Consider the following 19,960-nt stretch of genomic DNA (forward strand, 5'->3'; position numbering starts at 1 on the left):
GCTTACAAGGCCCTCCCCCGCCCTCCCTTCGGCAAATCTGATCACAACTCCATTTTGCTCCTCCCTTCCTATAGGCATAAACTCAAACAGGAAGTACCCGTGCTAAGAACTATTCAATGCTGGTCTGAGCAATCGGAATCCACACTTCAAGTTTGTTTTGATCACGCGGACTGAGATATGTTCCGGGTAGCCTCTGAGAATAACATCAACGAATACACTGATACGGTGACTGAGTTTATCAGGAAGTGTATAGGAGATGTTGTATCAACTGTGACTATTAAAACCTACCCTAACCAGAAACTGTGGATAGATGGCAGCATTCGTATTTAACCATGGCAAGGTGACTGGGAATATGGCCGAATACAAACAGTGGAGTTATTCCCTCCGTAAGGCAATCAAACAGGTATAACGTCAGTATAGAGACAAAGTGGAGTCACAATTCAACGGCTCAGACACAAGATGTATGTGGCAGGGTCTACAAACAATCACGGATTACAAAGGGAAAACCAGTCACGTCTTGCATCCGGACAAGCTAAACACCTTCTTCGCCCGCTTTGAAGATAACACAGTGCCACCGACACGGCCCGCTACCAAGGAATGTGGGCTCTCCTTCGCCTTGGTCGACGTGAGTAAGACATTTAAGTGAGTTAACTCTCGCAAGGCTGTTGGCCCAGACGGCATCCCTAGCCACGTCCTCAGAGCATGCGCAGACCAGCTGGCTGGAGTGTTTACGGACATATTCAATCTCTCCCTATCCCAGTCTGCTGTCCCCACATGCTTCAAGATGTCCACCATTATTCCTGTACCCAAGAAAGCAAAGGTAACTGAAATAAATGACTATCGCCCCATCATCATGAAGTACTTTGAGAGGCTAGTTAAGGATTACATCACCTCTACCTTTTCTGACACCCTCGACCCACTTCTATATGCTTACCGCCCCAATAGATCCACAGACGATGCAATCTCCATCGCACTGCACACTGCCCTATCCCATCTGGACAAGAGTAATACCTATGTAGGAATGCTGTTCATTGACTATAGCTCAGCATTCAACACCATAGTACCCTCCAAGCTCATCATTAAGCTTGAGGCCCTGGGTCTGAACCACGCCCTGTGCAATTTGGTCCTGGACTTCCTGACGGGCTGCCCCCAGGTGGTGAAGGAAGGAAAGAACACCTCCACTTCGCTGATCCTCAACACTGGGGCCCCACAAGGATGCGTACTCAGCCCCCTCTTGTACTCCCTGTTCACCCATGACTGCGTGGCCACAAACGAGAAGGTGGAAAGCTTCAAGTTCCTCGGCGTACACATCACTGCACCGCTCACAACTGCAAGACTCTCCAGAGGGTGGTGCGGTCTGCCCAACGCATCACCGGGGGCAAACTACCTGCCCTCCAGGACATCTACAGCACCCGATGTCACAGGAAGACCAAAAAGTTAATCAAGGACAACAACCACCCGAGCCACTGCCTGTTCACCCCGCTATCATCCAGAAGGCAACGTCAGTACAGGTGCATAAAAGCTGGGACCAAGAGACTGAAAAACAGCTTCTATCTCAAGGCCATCAGACTGTTAAATAGCCATCACTAGCACATTATAGGCTGCTGCCCTATATACATAGACTTGAAATCACTGGCCACTTTAATAATCGAACACTAGTCACTTTAATAATGTTTACATATTTTATATAACTCATCTCGTATGTATATTCTGTATTCTATACTATTCTACTGTATCTTAGTCTATGCCGCTCTGACATATCTCGCCCAAATATCTATATATTCTTAATTCCATTCCTTTACTTTAGATTTGTGTGCATTGTGTGTATTGTCGTGACATTGTTAGATATTACTTGTTAGATATTACTGCGCTGTTGAAGCTAGAAACACAAGCATTTCGTTTCACCCGCAATAACATCTGCTAAACACGTGTATGTGACAAGTAAAATTTGATTTGCACCGCTTGCTGTTTGGGGTTTTAGGCTGGATTTCTGTATGAGCAGTTTGTGACATCTGCTGATGTAAAAAGGGCTTTATAAATATATTTGATTGAGTGATTGATTTATATATATCTATATATATCAGTTTTACCATTAAGCCATAAAAAGCACTTTATGTATCTAGTGCCATAAATAAGAAGCCATAAGTATTTGGACAGATTCACTTATATTGTTTTAAAGTAGTCAAAAGTTAAGTATTTTGTCTCATATCCCTTGCACACAATAACTGCATCATCATGCTTCATCATCAGCATCGTGTTAGATTAATTTACAGTTTGCTTTGGCTGTGTTTTGGGTAATGTCTTGTCCAATAGTAACTGAATATTGAATAATGTCTTCTGTCATTTTGGAGTCACTTTTTTGTAAGTGAGAATAGAACAGGTTCCTAAACACAAAAAAGGCACAGAGGCACAAAGTCCACACCCCCCAAAAAAATGCTAACCGCCCCTTTTATTCCTAATGGTGAGTGACTAGCATGTTTTTGTGCATCATTATTCATGATCCATTCATGTTTTTTCTTTATCATGGTATTATCAGGATCAATTGAGAAGTATTCACAAACTTCTTATCTCCACACTTAGAAAGAAAATTACTTCAGGTATCATCCATCATTTAGTTACTATTGGACATGACAAGTGCATTCATTTCTAAATAGTAATACATATTTATGTGAGTATTGGCCATTTATGTAGACATTTGATCTCAAATCGAAAATGTTGGAGTATAGAGACAAAATTGTACTGTTAGCTTCACTTTCCAAATGTAACAGTGTAGGTTCCGTCCCTCTCTTCGCCCCAACCTGGGCTCGAACCAGGGACCCTTGCACACATCAACAACTGACACCCCACGAAGCATCGTTACCCATCGCGCCACAAAAGCCGCGGCCCTTGCCGAGCAAGGGGAACAACCACTTCAGGTCTCAGAGCGAGTGACGTCACTGATTGAAACGCTGTTAGCGTGCACCACCGCTAACTAACTAGCCATTTTACATCGGTTACACAAATACATATGATGAGGACTGTACACCATTTAGAAAAAACTTTTTATCCAAAGTGACTTACAGTCATTCGTGCATACATCTCCGTATGGGTGGCCTCAGCAGGAATCGAACCCACAATGATGACACTAGGAGCTCATAGAAACGCAGATCCTGTACCTCATGTCTATTTCATTAACCCACATATGAGATGGTCCTACAGTCCAACAAAACCATGATGTGCTGAACACTACAGACATTCTCCCAATCCAACACTATCTCCCCCCCCCCCCCACACACACACACACACACACACACACACACACGCACGCACACACACACACAGCGCAATTATGAACAATTAATTCATCCTTGATTGGCTCCTTCCGGTCTGTTCAATTCGTGCCCCCCGGAGGCAGAGTTCATGTGTGCCGCCACAGAGCTAAGGGGGTAGAGAGAGAGAGAGAGAGAGAGAGAGAGAGAGAGAGAGAGAGAGAGAGAGAGAGAGAGAGAGAGAGAGAGAGAGAGAGAGAGAGAGAGAGAGAGAGAGAGGGGGGGGAGGACAAAGAGAAAGAAAGAGAGAGAGAGGAGGAGAAAGAGAGAGAGAGAGAAGAGGAGAAAGAGGAGAGAGAGAGAGAGAGAGAGAAAAAGAGAAAGAGGAGAGAGAGAAAGAGAGAGAGACGGACCTCTGACTAGCACAACGAGGGAGACACATCTCAGCACTGAGTCGACATAGTGTGTGTGTGTGTTTGGTTTTACTATCCTTGTGGGGACCAGAAGGGGTTAGGGGTTAGATGTCAGGGTTAGGGGTTTGAGGTTATCAAATCAAATCAAATTTTATTGGTCACATACACGTGTTTAGCAGATGTTATTGCGGGTGTAGCAAAATGCTAGCTCCGACAGTGCAGTAATATCTAACAGTTTCACAACATATGCCCAAAATACGTGTAAATCTAAGTAAGGAATGGATTAAGAATATAAATCCATATATGTCAGAGAGGCATTGGATAAGATACAATGGCATAGTAGAGAGTACAGTATATATATGAGATGGGTGATGCAATATTTACACACAATTAATTAAAGTGACTAAGCTTTGAACTGGGACTCAACTTTGTCCCTATACCGATGTTGAGCCTGCTTGATTGCTTTGCAGAGGGAATAAGTACACTGCTTGTATTCTTCCATATTCCCAGTCTTCTTGCCCTGGTTAAATGCGATGGTTCGCGCTTTCAGTTTTTTGTGTGAATGCTCCCATCTAGCCACGGTTTCTGGTTGGGGTAGGTTTTAATAGTCACAGTGGGTACAACTGACTCAATCTCCTATGCAACAATCTCCTATGCACATCCTGATAAACTCATTCACCGTATCGGTATATGTGTCGATAATATTTTCTGAAGCTATTCTGAACATATCCCAGTCCGCGTGATCAAAACATTGAAGCGTGGATTCCGATTGGTCAGACAAGCGTTGAATAGTCCTTACCACGGGTGCTTCCTGTTTGAGTTTCTGCCTATAGGATGGGAGGAGCAAGACGGTATCGTGGTCCGATTTGCCGAATGGAGGGCGGGGGAGGGCCTTATATGCATTCTGGAAGGTAGTATAGCAATGGTCGAGCGTTTTAGCAGCGCAAGTACAACAATCAATATGTTGATAGAATTTCGGGAGCCTTTTCCTCAAATTGGCTTTGATAAAATCCCCAGCTACAATAAATGCAGCTTCAGGATATGTGGTTTTCAGTTTGCATAAAGTCCAGTGAAGTTCTTTGAGGGCCATCGTGGTATCCGCTTGGGGGGATATAGACCGCTGTGGCTATTATTGACGAAAATTCTCTCGGGAGATAGTACGGTCGGCATTTGATTGTGAGATATTCTAGGTCGGGTGAACAGAAGGACTTGATTTCCTGTATGTTATGACAGTTACACTATAAGTCGTTAAACATAAAACATATACCTCCACCCTTCTGTTTCCCGGAGAGATGTTTGTTCCTGTCGGCGCGATGTACTGAGAACCCAACTGGTTTTACAGAGTCAGACTGTATATCGCGAGAGCCATGTTTCCGTGAAGCAGAGTATGTTACAATCCCTGGTGTCTCTCTGAAAAGCAACTCTCACCTTGAGCTCATCAATTGTATTATCCAGAGGTTGGACATTAGCAAGTAAAACACTCGGGAGCGGTGGGTGTTGTGCACGCTTCCTAAGTCGGACCAGAAGACCGCCTCGAGTACCTCTCCTTCGCCAGCGTTGTTTTGGGTCAGCCACTGGAATGAGTTCAATTGCTCTGGGGAGAGCAAACAAAGGATCCTCTTCAGGGAAATTGTAATCCTGGTCGTAATGCTGGAAGTTCTGGTGAGTTACCGCCGCTCTAATATCCAATAGTTCTTCCCGGCTGTATGTAATGACACAAAACAATTTCTGAGCTAATGATGGAAGAAATACTACATAAACAACAAAATACTGCAGAGTTGCTTAAGAGCTGGTCACGATGCAGCCATCTCCGTCAGCGCCATCAAAATCTTAGGGTTAAGTTAGGGGTAAGGGAAACAGGATTTTGAATGGGAATCAATTGTTTGGACCCAACAAGTATAATAAAACAAACGTGAAACAAACATGTACAGTGAGGGAAAATTTGATCTGATTTTGTACATTTGCCCACTGACAAAGAAATGATCAGTCTATAATTTTAATGGTAGGTTTATTTGAACAGTGAGAGACAGAATAACAAACAAAAAAATCCAGAAAAACACATGTCAAAAATGTTATAAAATTATTTGCATTTTAATGAGGGAAATAAATATTTCACCCCTCTGCAAAACATGACTTAGTACTTGGTGGCAAAACCCTTGTTGGGAATCACAGAGGTCAGACGTTTCTTGTAGTTGGCCACTAGGTTTGCACACATCTCAGGAGGGATTTTGTCCCACTCCGCTTTGCAGATCTTCTCCAAGTCATTAAGGTTTCGAGACTGACGTATGGCAACTCGAACCTTCAGCTCCCTCCACAGATTTTCTATGGGATTAAGGTCTGGAGACTGGCTAGGCCACTCCAGGACCTTAATGTTCTTCTTCTTGAGCCACTCCTTTGTTGCCTTGGTCATGTGTTTTGGGTCATTGTCATGCTGGAATACCTATCCATGACCCATTTTCAATGCCCTGGCTGAGGGAAGGAGGTTCTCACCCAAGATTTGACGGTACATGGCCCCGTCCATCGTCCCTTTGATGCGGTGAAGTTGTCCTGTCACCTTAGCAGAAAAACACCCCCAAAGCATAATGTTTCCACCTCCATGTTTGACGGTGGGGATGGTTTTCTTGGGGTCATAGGCAGCATTCCTCCTCCTCCAAACACGGCGAGTTGAGTTGATGCCAAAGAGCTCCATTTTGGTCTCATCTGACCACAACACTTTCACCCAGTTGTCCTCTGAATCATTCAGATGTTCATTGGCAAACTTCAGACGGGCATGTATATGTGTTTTCTTGAGCAGGGGGACCTTGCGGACGCTGCAGGATTTCAGTCCTTCACGGCGTAGTGTGTTACCAATAGTTTTCTTGGTGACTATGGTCCCAGCTGCCTTGAGATCCTTGACAAGATCCTCCCGTGTAGTTCTGTGCTGATTCCTCACCGTTCTCATGGTCATTGCAACTCCACAAGGTGAGATCTTGCATGGAGCCCCAGGCCGAGGGAGATTGACAGTTCTTTTGTGTTTCTTCCATTTGCGAATAATCACACCAACTGTTGTCACCTTCTCACCAAGCTGCTTGGCGATGGTCTTGCAGCCCATTCCAGCCTTGTGTAGGTCTACAATCTTGTCCCTGACATCCTTGGAGAGCTCTTTGGTCTTGGCCATGGTGGAGAGTTTGGAATCTGATTGATTGATTGCTTCTGTGGACAGGTGTCTTTTATACAGGTCACAAATTGAGATTAGGAGCACTCCCTTTTAGAGTGTGCTCCTAATCTCAGCTCGTTACCTGTATAAAAGACACCTGGGAGCCAGAAATCTTTCTGATTGAGAGGGGGTCAAATATTTATTTCCCTCAATAAAATGCTAATCAATTTATAACATTTTTGACATTTCTGGATTTTCTTGTTGTTATTCTGTCTCTCACTGTTCAAATAAACCTGCCATTAAAATGATAGACTGATCATTTCTTTGTCTGTGGGCAAACGTACAAAATCAGCAGGGGATCAAATACTTTTTCCCCTCACTGTATGTGCATGTGGGGGGTTATGAGTCAATGTTACCATGTGCACTACTAAAGTACTATATGTGTCTTCATGTCTTTACAGTTTCCCTGCATGGTGAATTCTTAGGTTGGCTGACCGTAACTACTGCCTCACTGAGTTACCACCTACTCCCTTTTTTGAGCCAGGAAAAATCTTGGAGTCATCCTGAAGGCTCTGTTCCAATATCCATATACAAGCATACGACTTCAAATTAGGCAATATATTGGGCATGCATTGAAAGCGATGTGCTAGTATGGACATTGGAACGTAGCCAACGGTCAATGATCCCTAATTGTCAGCCATGTTACTTATACCCTTCATGCACAGCAAACCCTGAGCGTCCATTGTGTGTCTTCCATTTATGCACAGGAACAACTAGCCTGTTTGTCCACCATTCTGGTTCTGGTAAAACCCAAGTGTCCACTGTCTATCATTCGGGATATACCCTGAACATGCTGATGAACATCAAATCATCTCACTGTGACAGACCTCAGCATTCCCAAAGACACTCTTGCAACTCATGCCAACCGCAAAACAAAATAGCTGCTTTCACAGCAACAACCAATATATACACCTTCAAATCCACAGCTGTTCCATCTTCCAGTCACCCAGTCACCCAGTCAGTCATCCAGTCATCCTTCTATCCAGTCAGCCAGCCATCCTTCCATCTAGTAATCCAGTTATCCAGTCACCCAGTAATCCAGTCACCCAGTCATATAATTATGCAGTCAACTCGTCATCCAGTCGTCCTTCCATCTAGTCATCCAGTCATCCAGACATCCTGCCTTTCAGTCAGTTATCCAGTCATCCAGACATCCTTCCTTTCAGTCAGTTATCCAGTCATCCAGTTCACAGCACCTGCCAAACAGTATCACGTCCCTCTCTCTCTCTTGCTCTCTCACTAAACAGGAGACCAGAGTAGCCGCGCTCCACAAAAACACTGATCCTGCTGCAGGTTTCCAGGTACTTCACTTTAGAAATTCAGTCATTGATAAAACTCACTTAATAAAGATGCCCCTGCCTGATTGTGAGACTTATGGTGTTCTTACTCAGTGTAATGTCAATGGGAAAAGAGGGAGTTTATTAAGCATTTATTAATTGTTCATTAAGCGTTTATTAAAGTCATGTCCACTGTGACTGAGATAAAACAGATTGATCATTTAAAAACGCAAATGGCCAATACTCACCTTTTGTAGGCTGGTTGGATTCAACTGAGTTTTGTCAATGATTTTTATTGCAACCTGGAGGAGACATGAGGAGGACTTGGGGTCAGAGAAAGCAAAGAAGGACATTTTACAAAAAAGCACAACAAGAAGACAAAAACATTGCAGTAGTAAAACTAGTGGTCGCTAAGGCCAAAGCTAATGGGGATCCATCTAAATAAAAGAACAACCACAGATACAGATCCCCCTCCCATCCACTTCCTACCCCTCCTATCCATGACCAAGTCACTAGAACAACCCAATCCCAAGACCAGGGTTCCCCAACTGACGACCCATGGGTGGTTTTTTTCCCCACCTCCCCCTCTCTCTTTGCCTCGCTTGCTCTCTCTCCATCTCTCTCGCTTTCTCTCTCCCTCCTCCTCTCTCTCCCTCTCTCCACGCTGCTCTCTCCCTCTCTCTCTGTGCCGCTCTTTCTCTCTCTCTGTGCCACTCTCTGTAATTGATGGACATAAAATAATGTAAAAACTCCAGGAAATCAGCTCCAAGTGATTTTAATTTTGGAAATCTGTTCCCAAGTATTCCCAAGCATAATAGAGAGACGTGATCCTATACAAATGTAAGCAAGGTTTGAAATGATTATGTTTAATTCAAATATTATATCTGTTTAGGCTTCTTGCAGTCTACAAATTATTTGTAATTATGTTCTGGCCCCCGACCAGCCGCTCAAGAAAACAAATCGGCCCGCGACTGAATCTAGTTGATGATCCCTGCCCTAGACTTTACATCCTTTGCACCTGAAGAGATTTGAGATAATTTGCTTGGTATAAACACTAGGGTGAAGCTTCTGGCTATGCTGGGTCTAGGGGTCGATTTGGGATTGGGCCCCATGCATCCGTCCAACTCATTACCATAGAAATATACACTATTTCTATGCTTTCTATGACTAGCACCCTTCCTTTGCATCATGTACCTTACCCAACAACCCCCCACCCTTCCCGTCCCCCAGCCTCACCTCCTTGCCCGTCAGGATGTGGCGCGCCAGCTTGACCTTGGCAAAGTTGCCCTTGCCGATGGTCTTGAGCAGGCGGTAGTTGCCGATGTGCGGAGTCTCGTCAGAGCAGGAGGCCATGGAGTTCCTGCAGCGGGCACCCAGCGAGCGGCTGGACAGGCTGGTTCCCTTGTCTGAGCGGCTGGCAGCCAGGGACACATGCTGGGGGGAGAGAATATATGGGAAAAGGGGGGGGGGGGGTCACCACCAGCACCCCGATGACAATGACCATGCAAAGCCTGGGAACTCAAACTCTTTTCACACTATACTGGTGACCCGAAACATACACTGAACAAAAATATAAATTGCAACATTTAAAGTGTTGGTCCCATGTTTCATGAGCTGATCAAATAATTCCCAGAAATGCTACAGTACATACACGCAAAATCTTATTTCTCTCAAATTTGGTGAACAAATGTGTCTACATCCTTGTTAGTGAGCATTTATCCTTCGACAAGATAATCCATCCACCTGACAGGTGTTGCATATCAAGAAGCTGATTAAACAGCATGTTCATTATACAGGTGTGTAAAATGTGCAGTTTTGCCACACAACACAATGCCACAGATGTCTCAAGTTTTGAGAGAGTGTGCAATTGGCATGCTGACTGCAGGAATGTCCACCAGAGCTGTTGCCAGAGAATTGAATGTACATTTTTCTACCGTAAGCTGCCTCCAACGCCGTTTTAGAGAATTTGGCAGTACGTCCAAACAGCCTCACAACCCCAGAGCATGTGTAACTACGCCAGCCCAGGACCTCCACAAACTCATTCTGATTGGCTGGGCCTAGCTCTCCAGTGGATGATGCCCCCCCAGCCCACCCGTGGCTGCACCCCTGCCCAGTATTGCGAAATCCATAGATTAGAGCTGTTACGTTCATTGAGGGAAGAACTAGACCAAGGTGCAGCGTGGTAAGCGTACATCTTTCTTTATTAGATAAACACCGAAACAAAACCCAAATAAATACAAAACGAAAACGTAACGTTCAGTAGGGCATACAGCACAGTACCAAAAACAAGATCCCACAATCTAAGGTGGGAAAAAGGGCTGCCTAAGTATGATCCCCAATCAGAGACAACGACAAACAGCTGTCTCTGATTGGGAACCATACTAGGCCAACAAAGAAATAGAAACATAGATTTGCCACCCTAGTCACACCCTGACCTAACCAAATAGAGAATAAAAGGGATCTCTAAGGTCAGGGCGTGACAGTACCACCCCCCCCCCCCCCCCCCCCCACCCCCCCAAAGTTGCGGACTCCGGCCGCAGAACCTGACTCTATAGGGGAGGGTCCGGGTTGGCATCTAGCCCTGACCTCGGAGATCCCTAGCCTCGGTGGCTAGCTTTTCCAAGCTGTTTAAAGGCACTGTCAGCTTAGTGTATGTAAACTTCTGACCCACTGGAATTGTGGTACAGTAAATTATAAGTGAAATAATTTGTCTGTAAACAGATGTTGGAAAAATTACTTGTGTCATGCACAAAGTAGATGTCCTAACCGATTTGCCAAAACTATAGTTTGTTAACCTCTCTGGGGTATGTGGGACGCGAGCGTCCCACCTGCGGGATACACTCATCAAAAGCCAGTGAAATAGCAGGGTGCCAAATTCAAAACAACAAAAATCTCATAATTCAAATTTCTCAAACATACAACTATTATATCCCATTTTAAAGATACACTTCTCGTTAACCTCTCTGGGCTAGGCGGGACGAAATCGTCCCACCTACACAACAGCCAGTGTAATCCCGTGGCACGATTTTCAAATACCTTAGAAATGCTATTACTTCAATTTCTCAAACATATGACTATTTTACACCATTTTAAAGACAAGACTCTCGTTAATCTAACCACACTGTCCGATTTCAAAAAGGCTTTACAACGAAAGCAAAACATTAGATTATGTCAGCAGAGTACCCAGCCAGAAATAATCAGACACCCATTTTTCAAGCTAGCATATAATGTCACAAAAACCCAGAAGACAGCTAAATGCAACACTAACCTTTGATGATCTTCATCAGATGACACACCTAGGACATTATGTTATACAATACATGCATGTTTTGTTCAATCAAGTTCATATTTATATCAAAAACCAGCTTTTACATTAGCATGTGAAGTTCAGAACTAGCAAACCTCCGGAGGAATTTACTAAATTACTCACGATAAACGTTCACAAAAAATATAACAATTATTTTAAGAATTATAGATACAGAACTCCTTTGTGCAATCGAGGTGTCCGATTTTAAAATAGCTTTTCGGTGAAAGCACATTTTGCAATATTCTGAGTAGATAGCCCAGCCATCACGGCTAGCTATTTAGACACCCACCAAGTTTAGCCCTGACCAAACTCCGATTTACTATTACAAAAGTTTGATTACCTTTGATCTTCTTCGTCAGAATGCACTCCCAGGACTGCTACTTCAATAACAAATGTTGGTTTGGTCCAAAATAATCCATCGTTATATCCAAATAGCGGCGTTTTGTTCGTGCGTTCAAGACACTATCCGAAGTGTAAATAAGGGTCACGAGCATGGCGCAATTCGTGACAAAAAAATTCTAAATATCCCATTACCATACTTCGAAGCATGTCAACCGCTGTTTAAAATCCATTTTTATGCCATTTTTCTCGTAAAAAAGCGATAATATTCCGACCGGCAATCTGCGTTTAGGTAAACAGACAAAAGAAAACAAAGCATGGGGTCGACGCGGGCACGCGCCTGAGTCTCACAGTACTGTAACCAGCCACTACCCAAACGCGCTACTTTTTTTCAACCAGAGCCTGCAAAGCCACGATTCAGCTTTTTGACGCCTTCTGAGAGCCCATGGGAGCCGTAGGAAGTGTCACGTAACAGCAGAGATCCTCTGTAATGGATAGAGATAATCAAGAAGGGCAAGAAATTGTCAGACAGGCCACTTCCTGCATGGAATCTTCTCAGGTTTTGGCCTGCCATATGAGTTCTGTTATACTCACAGACACCATTCAAACAGTTTTAGAAACTTTAGGGTGTTTTCTATCCAAAGCCAATAAGTATATGCATATTCTAGTTACTGGGCAGGAGTAGTAACCAGATTAAATCGGGTACGTTTTTTATCCAGCCGTGTCAATACTGCCCCCTAGCCCTAACAGGTTAATCCAACCACACTGTCCGATTTCAAAAATGTAACAAAGCAAACTTTGCAATAATCTGAGTACAGCGCTCAGACATCAAAACAAGCCACACAGATACCCGCCATTTTGGAGTCAACAGAAGTCACAAATAGCATTATAAATATTCACTTAACTTTGATGATCTTCATCGGAAAGCACTCCCAGGAATCCCAGTTCCATAATAAATGTTAGTTTTGTTCGATAAAGTTCATCTTTATGTCCAAATACCTCCATTTTGTTTGCGCGTTCAGTCGAGTAATCCAAATTCACTGTGCTCGCGCAGTAACTTCAGACGAAAAGTCAAAAAAGTTATATTACAGTTCGTAGAAACATGTCAAACGATATATAGAATCAATCTTTAGGATGTTTTTATCATAAATCTTCCATAATATTCCAACCGGACGATTCCTTTGTCTTCAGAAATGAAAAGGAACACACCTAACTCGCACGGGAGCGTGCACGATTGAGCTCATGTCATTTTCTCAGTCATCTGACTCCAATGGCTCTTATTCTCTCCCTATTCACAGTATAAGCATGAAACAATGTTCTAAAGACTGTTGACATCTAGTGGAAGCCTTAGGAAGTGCAAAATGACCCCACAGACACTGTGTATTAGATAGGCAATCACTTGAAAAACTACAAACCACAGATTTCCACACTTCCTGGTTGGATTTTTTCTCAGGTTTTTGCCTGCCATATGAGTTCTGTTATACTCACAGACATCATTCAAACAGTTTTATAAACTTCAGAGTGTTTTCCATCCAAATCTACTAATAATATGCATATCCTACCTTCTGGGCCTGAGTATCAGGCAGTTTACTACGGGCATGCTTTTCATCCGGACATCAAAATACTGCCCCCTACCCCGATGAAGTTAACAAGAAATTTGTGGAGTGGTTGAACAACAACTTTGAATGACTCCAACCTAAGTGTATGTTAACTTCTGACTTCAACTGTAGGCGAAGGTTTAATGGACTGAAAGCAACACCCAGGACTGCTGGTACGCCATAGTTCTACACTGAAATTATATTCTAAGTTGTTATATTATCTTTGATTTGGACAACATCATGCCTGGGCTGTGTTCAACAGGGCACAATATTGTGGAACTGTAACGGCTCTCATTGGTGGTAGAAGTGGACCAAGGCGCAGCGTGGTAAGTGTTCATGATACTTTTATTCACAAAAACACTTCAACAAAATACCAAAGTAACAAAACAAAAGTGCACAGTTCTGTCAGGCACAGATACTAAACAGAAAACAAGATCCCACAAACTCAGGTTGAAAACAGGCTGCCTAAGTATGATTCCCAAAAACAAAGAAACAGAAAACATAGAATTTCCCACCCGTGTCACACCCTGATCTAACCAAACATAGAGAATAACAAGGATCTCTAAGGTCAGGGCGTGACAGGAACGTTTAGATAGAAACATATCATGTAGAACAGATGTCTCTCTACAAACATGTAGACTAAGGAACCATGTTCTATTCATATTTATATTTGCGACGCTCAAGGTTTACCTATGGAACGTGGCCCTAGTGCAGCTTGAATAGAAATACGTGAGATCATTCACTTCTTGGTAACAGATGTTGCTGACCATATGAATATGTTAAATTATAAATACTACTGTCATAGAACAGCTTGTGCCAATTTTGGACTTTCTGATCTGTCTGATACCTGGGACAAACGTACTACTGTGTGAGGTGACTATCAGTGGTGGGAAAAGCACCCAATTGTTCTACTTGAGTAAAAAATAAAGGTACCTTAATTTAAAATGACTTAAGTGAAAATCACCCAGCAAAATACTACTTGAGTAAATGTCTAAACGTATCCGGTTCTAAATGTACTTTAGTACAGTGGTGGAAAAAGTATTCAATTGTCATACTTGAGTAAAAGTAAAAAGTACAAGTAAATGCAATACATCAAAATTCCTATATTAAGCAAACCAGATGGCACCATTTTCATGTTTTCTTTTTATTTAGGGACAAACAGAAGCACACTCAGACATCATTTACAAACGCAGTATTTGTGTTTAGTGAGTCCGCCAGATCAGAGGCAGTAGGTATGACATCGCGTTATATTGATAGGTGAGTGAATTAGACCATATTGCTACCCTGCCTGAGCATTCTAAATGTAACAAGTACTTTTGGGTGTCAGGGAAAATGTATGGAGTAAAAGTACATATTTTCTTTAGGAATGTAGTGGAGTAAAAGGAAATGTTGTCAAAAATATAAATAGTAAAGTACAGATACCCCCAAAAACGACTTAAGTAGTACTTTAAAGTATTTTTACTTAAGTAATTTACACCACTGGTGACCAGTCACATAATGTCCGTGTTAAATACTTAGTCAGGGGCCAAGATGCCAAGATCACTGATGTTACTTCTAGCACTACAAATACTGAGCTCGTGTACATCAAACCTGGTTTGAAATACTATTTGAAATCTTTCAAATATTTTGAGTGTTTGTTTTAGACTGCCTGGAGTGACATTTGTGCAGGATTTACAATTTTGGGAGTTTTCTATCAGCTCTATTGCAAGAGGTAAGCTCAATCAAACACAGCTAAAGTATTTGAAATGATTTCAAATACAATTTGAACCCAGGTCTGGTATGCATCACATGCTAGTAAGTGCTCGATTCCAGAACCCAACAGGTTTAGTAATAGGTGCCGTGAAGATCCAATCCAAAGCTTGAGTCATGGCTAATTTTCAGTCATTCAGGCAGGCAGCAAAGCATAAGAAAAAAGACACCAATATACTTTTTACAGGAAAAAATATAAAATGTACAGCTCCTTGTCATGTGATCAAAAGGAAACAGGGCCCAAAAAACATGAGAATAAGATGCCAGTAAGAGAGGGAGAGAAAAGAGAGAGAAACAGAGAGAGAGAGCGAGAGAGAGATGCGGCGAGAGAGAGAAGCGCAGAGAGAGAGAGGCGGAGAGAGAGAGATGCGGCGAGAGAGAAAGGCGGAGAGAGAGAGCGGCGCAGAGAGAGAGAGAGAGGCAGAGTTGCAAAGAGAGAGAGAGGTAGAGAGAGAGAGAGAGCACGAGAGAGAGCACGAGAGAGAGAGAGAGAGAGAGAGAGAGAGAGAGAGAGAGAGAGAGAGAGTGAGCGAGAGAGCAGATGCAGGCACAGTAGTCCCTGGCCGGTCTCGAGCCTGAGGCTTAACACTTCCATCCCCTCAGCATGTCCTCCTGCTCTCTGCCTGAATGGCAACCTATTCCCTTTAAAATGCACTACATTTGAATAGGGCCCATCTGGTCAAAAGTATCAAATCAAATCAAATTTTATTGGTCACATACACATGGTTAGCAGATGTTATTGCGAGTGTAGCGAAATACTTATGTCCACTAAATAAGGAAGAGGCCCATTGGGGCTCTGGTCAAAAGTACTGCACTTTATAGGGAATAGGGTGCCATTTGGGATTCAGACCCAGTCTCCACACAAATATTTGGGATTCGTAATAATGACAGATTGCTTCATCAAACAGTTCCTTGATAAACACACATTTCAGCAGAGAAATGACCATTTATGGAATCACATCTAAAGAGGAACCCCCATACACAAGTGGATAGTACGTTAAGCAAATTAGATATGCCTACAGTGCATTTGGAAAGAATTCAGGCCCCTTCCCCTTTTCCACATTTTGTTATCTTACAGCCTTATTCTAAAATTGATTAAATACAACTTTTCCTCATCAATCTACACACAATACCCCGTAATGACAAATCAAAAACAGGTTTAGACATTTCTGCAAATGTATTAAAAATTTAAAACAGAAATACCTTATTTACATAATTATTCAGACCCTTTGCTATGAGACTCGAAATTGAGCTCAGGTGCACATGTTTCCATTGATCATCCTTGAGATGTTTCTACAACTTGATTGGAGTCCACCTGTGGTAAATTGATTGGACATGATTTGGAAAGGCACACACCTGTCTATATAAGGTCCCACAGTTGACTGTACATGTCAGAGCAAAAACCAAGCCATGAAGTCGAAGGAATTGTCCGTAGAGCTCCTAGACTGGATTGTGTCGAGGCACAAATCCGGGGAAGGGTACCGCAAACTTTCGGCAGCATTGATGGTCCCCAAGAACACAGTGGCCTCCATCATTCTTAAATGGAAGAAGTTTAGAACCACCAGAACTCTTCCTAGAGCAAGAACCCGATGGTCACTCTGACAGAGCTCCAGAGTTCCTCTGTGGAGATGGGAGAACCTTCCAGAAGGACAACCATCTCTGGAGCACTCCACCAATCAGGCCTTTATAGTAGAGTGGCCAGACGGAAGCCACTCCTCAGTAAAAGGCACATGACAGCCCACTTGGAGTTTGCCAAAAGGCACCTAAAGGACTCTCAAACCATGACAAACAAGATTCTCTGGTCTGATGAAACTAAGATGGCCTGAATGCCAAGCGTCACGTCTGGAGGAAACCTAGCACCATCCCTACGGTGAAGCACGGTGGCAGCAGCGTCATACTGTGGGGATGTTTTTCAGCAGCAGGGACTGGGAGATTAGTCAGGATCTAGGGAAAGATGAATGGAGAAAAGTACATAGAGATCCTTGATGAAAACCTGCTCCAGAGCGCTCAGGACCTGACTGGGATGAAGGTTCACCTTCCAACAGGACAACAACCCTATGCACACAGCCAAGACAACGCAGGAGTGGCTTCGGGACAATTCTCTGAATGTCCTTGAGTGGCCTAGCCAGAGCCTGGACTAGAACCCATCAAACATCTCTGGTGAGACCTGAAAATAGCTGTGCAGCAATGCTCCCCATCCAATCTGACAGAGCTTGAGAGGATCTGCAGGGAAGAATGGGAGAAACTCCCCAAATATAGGTGTGCCAAGCTTGTAGTGTCATGGTTATCAAGGAACCAAGTAGACTCAAGGCTGTAATCGCTGTAGAAGGTGCTTCAACAAAGTACTAAGTAAAGGGTCTGAATACTTATGTAAATTACATATTTCAGTATTTGCAAAAATGTCTAAAAACCTGTTTTCGCTTTGTCATTATAGGGTATTGTGTGTAGATTGCGGATTTTTTATTTTTATTTAATCCATTTTAGAATAAGGCTGCAATGTAACAAAATGTGGAAAAAGTCAAGGGTCTGAATTCTTTCCGAAGGCGCTGTAGATAGATAGATTATGTTTATTACTAATCTCTATTGTTGCTTGTGCGGGCCCGACTGCTACTGGCTAGAGGCTGTAGCGGATGGCGCTGCGCTGTTTAACCCGATAGCTGTGTATATAGTCCGCTATACGCAGCAATCAATTTAATTTGCACAACATTGTATGCAATGATCCGAAAGAGTTATCTTAAAATCAATCGGACTGGGGAAGTTTTCTCGTTTTTATTAATAGGGTGCGACAATATGCCAGTCATAACGGCTGGAATACACCGGCAGTACGTGACATCACTATCTATACAGCGTTATAAATAGGTGACGGTTAGTATGAAGCTTCTGCGCATATCCACTGACTGAGTGTTATCGTATGCGGATGGACTCATCCCGGTCTGTTCGCCTATAGCCATCATCTCTTTCGCTGTTAAGACGTTCAAGGATACGGCCCATTTTGAGAGAACCTGCTATGCTAAATAGCCATCCACTCTCATAAACAGGTTCCCTTTTCAAACAACCAAAATGCACACCATATAATAAGCGCTACAAATAAATATGGTGAATGTAAGGCACCATATTATGAGACATAAAACAATAATCCACATAGGATGCAGAATTTCTGCATGCACACAAATTATGGGGATAGCCTAATAATTCCACTTACATGGTCCGTGCCCCTGTCGATCCCAGACGGTAACGCAGAACGAGAAGACATTTTCCCTGAGTTTTTCCAGAATTACTCTTTGTTTGCGCTTCTAATATTTACAGGATCAGGCTCCACTGATAATAACATTCGACATCGGCAGTTCCGCAGCTGAGACCAGGTCCAAATCAATCTGCTTCTTCTCCAACCCGCGAAGCCGTGATCGAGAGGAGACTTCTGCCAATCATGGTTGCAGCAGCCAACCGATATCGGGGGTGTCCTCAAGCAAGCTGCATTTCTCTGGCAAAATTCGCTCAATTCGGTAATTTTGCACGAAAAGGAACGCAAACCCACGACTAAACGTAAATTATGGACTAACACAGGGTGATGTTTGGCCAAAGCCCAATGTTTCTGTAGCGCCTCTCCACCCCCTGCCTCAGTTTGGCATACAAAACAAATATGGCTTCGGGAGGAGCGTCCCCGTTTATAATAATACAACTGTATGATCTACCAATGCCCCATCGCTGTCCTGCATGCAACCGACGGTGATTGCATCACTCCACGGGAAAACATAGGGTATTTTGCACGAAAAGGCCGAATCGTTCATAACCCGATTGTCCTGGTGGCTGCTCCGTGGGATGCGCCAATTCTCCCGTCAAAGACGCTTACTGACACATCCACCGATCGAAAACGCACTGCCTATTTTATGAGCGTAAACTTGAGCGTAAAATAAACCTATCCAAAACTGCAGAGGGAATGAGCGGGTTTAAATCACTGACCCATCTTCAATATGTCTTATGTCTACTGCATCATTTATGTAGCCTATTGTTTGTTCTTGCATTTGTATCCAAACCGTTACAGTACATTACGATCGGCGCTATCCCGATTGGTTAGCTATAGCCTAAGCCAGTATTTAGATAAACAAACACCCCGCCACGCTCTCCAATGCATCAATCCATTTTTAAGGTATTCTCCCAACCACAGGCATCACTCCAGAGCAGGTGCACAAATTGGGATTATTGTAGGCTAGCCTACAGATCGACCAATATACCTTCTCTAGTCAAATCGGGAGCCTGGCCATTTTTTATGATATGAAGATTCATATGAATAAATTATTCCAAAGGGTAGAGTTAATTGGACATCACTTTTGGTATTGTAGACTTGGACTAGCCTAATTACAACTATGTTGCAAATAAAATCAGGACTAGGCCAAAAGTGTATAGCCTAATATTAAAGTGTATAAGAAGTAAAGGAAGTCAAATGTTTGCACATCTAAATCGTAGATAAAAACAAAAATTGTATGTGTTATAAAATGCAAGGCACAGCTGAGGGTAGACGATGTAACAATGTGTCGTTACATGGTTATAACAGTTAAGCAGCCTTTGTAACAACAATGTTGATATTTTGATTTGAGCAAATATAGGTCAGTCTTTATTGTTGTGAATTTTGATTTGGGTGGGGGTGCAATGGGGTAAAAATAGGATCTAACAGTTTCTCAGTCATAGGGTTGCAAAATTCCTCCAAACAGAATTTGGGGAAAGTCACTGGAATTTGGCACCCCTTAGCTAACCCTTTTCCGAACCTTAACCTAAATCTCTTAACCTGCTGCGTTATCTATCCAAACCTGCTACGTAAATTCTCCTAAACTTTGT

At 43.1% G+C, this 19,960-nt stretch overlaps 1 protein-coding gene across 7 annotated transcripts in view; it reads right to left on the reverse strand.

Moving 5' to 3' along the window:
* Nucleotides 1-19,259, reverse strand: part of LOC106603692 (MAP/microtubule affinity-regulating kinase 4) — a 52,453-nt gene extending 33,194 nt beyond the window's left edge. For 3 of the 7 annotated variants that reach the window (XM_014197677.3, XM_014197678.3, XM_014197676.3), the window contains exons 1-3: nucleotides 18,330-19,259; nucleotides 9,371-9,568; nucleotides 8,383-8,436 (exon numbers count right to left, since the gene is read on the reverse strand). In XM_014197677.3, coding sequence (XP_014053152.1) covers nucleotides 8,383-8,436; nucleotides 9,371-9,568; nucleotides 18,330-18,380 — 303 coding nt within the window. In that variant the 5' untranslated portion in view covers nucleotides 18,381-19,259. The remainder of the gene's footprint in view (nucleotides 1-8,382; nucleotides 8,437-9,370; nucleotides 9,569-18,329) is intronic. The other 4 variants (XM_014197683.3, XM_014197679.3, XM_014197682.3 and 1 more) reach the window with 2 other exon arrangements.
* Between the last annotated feature and the right edge of the window lie 701 nt (nucleotides 19,260-19,960).

The sequence above is a fragment of the Salmo salar genome, chromosome 04, assembly GCF_965601325.2.
Source record: "Salmo salar chromosome 04, fSalSal1, whole genome shotgun sequence".
Lineage (NCBI taxonomy): Eukaryota > Metazoa > Chordata > Actinopteri > Salmoniformes > Salmonidae > Salmo > Salmo salar.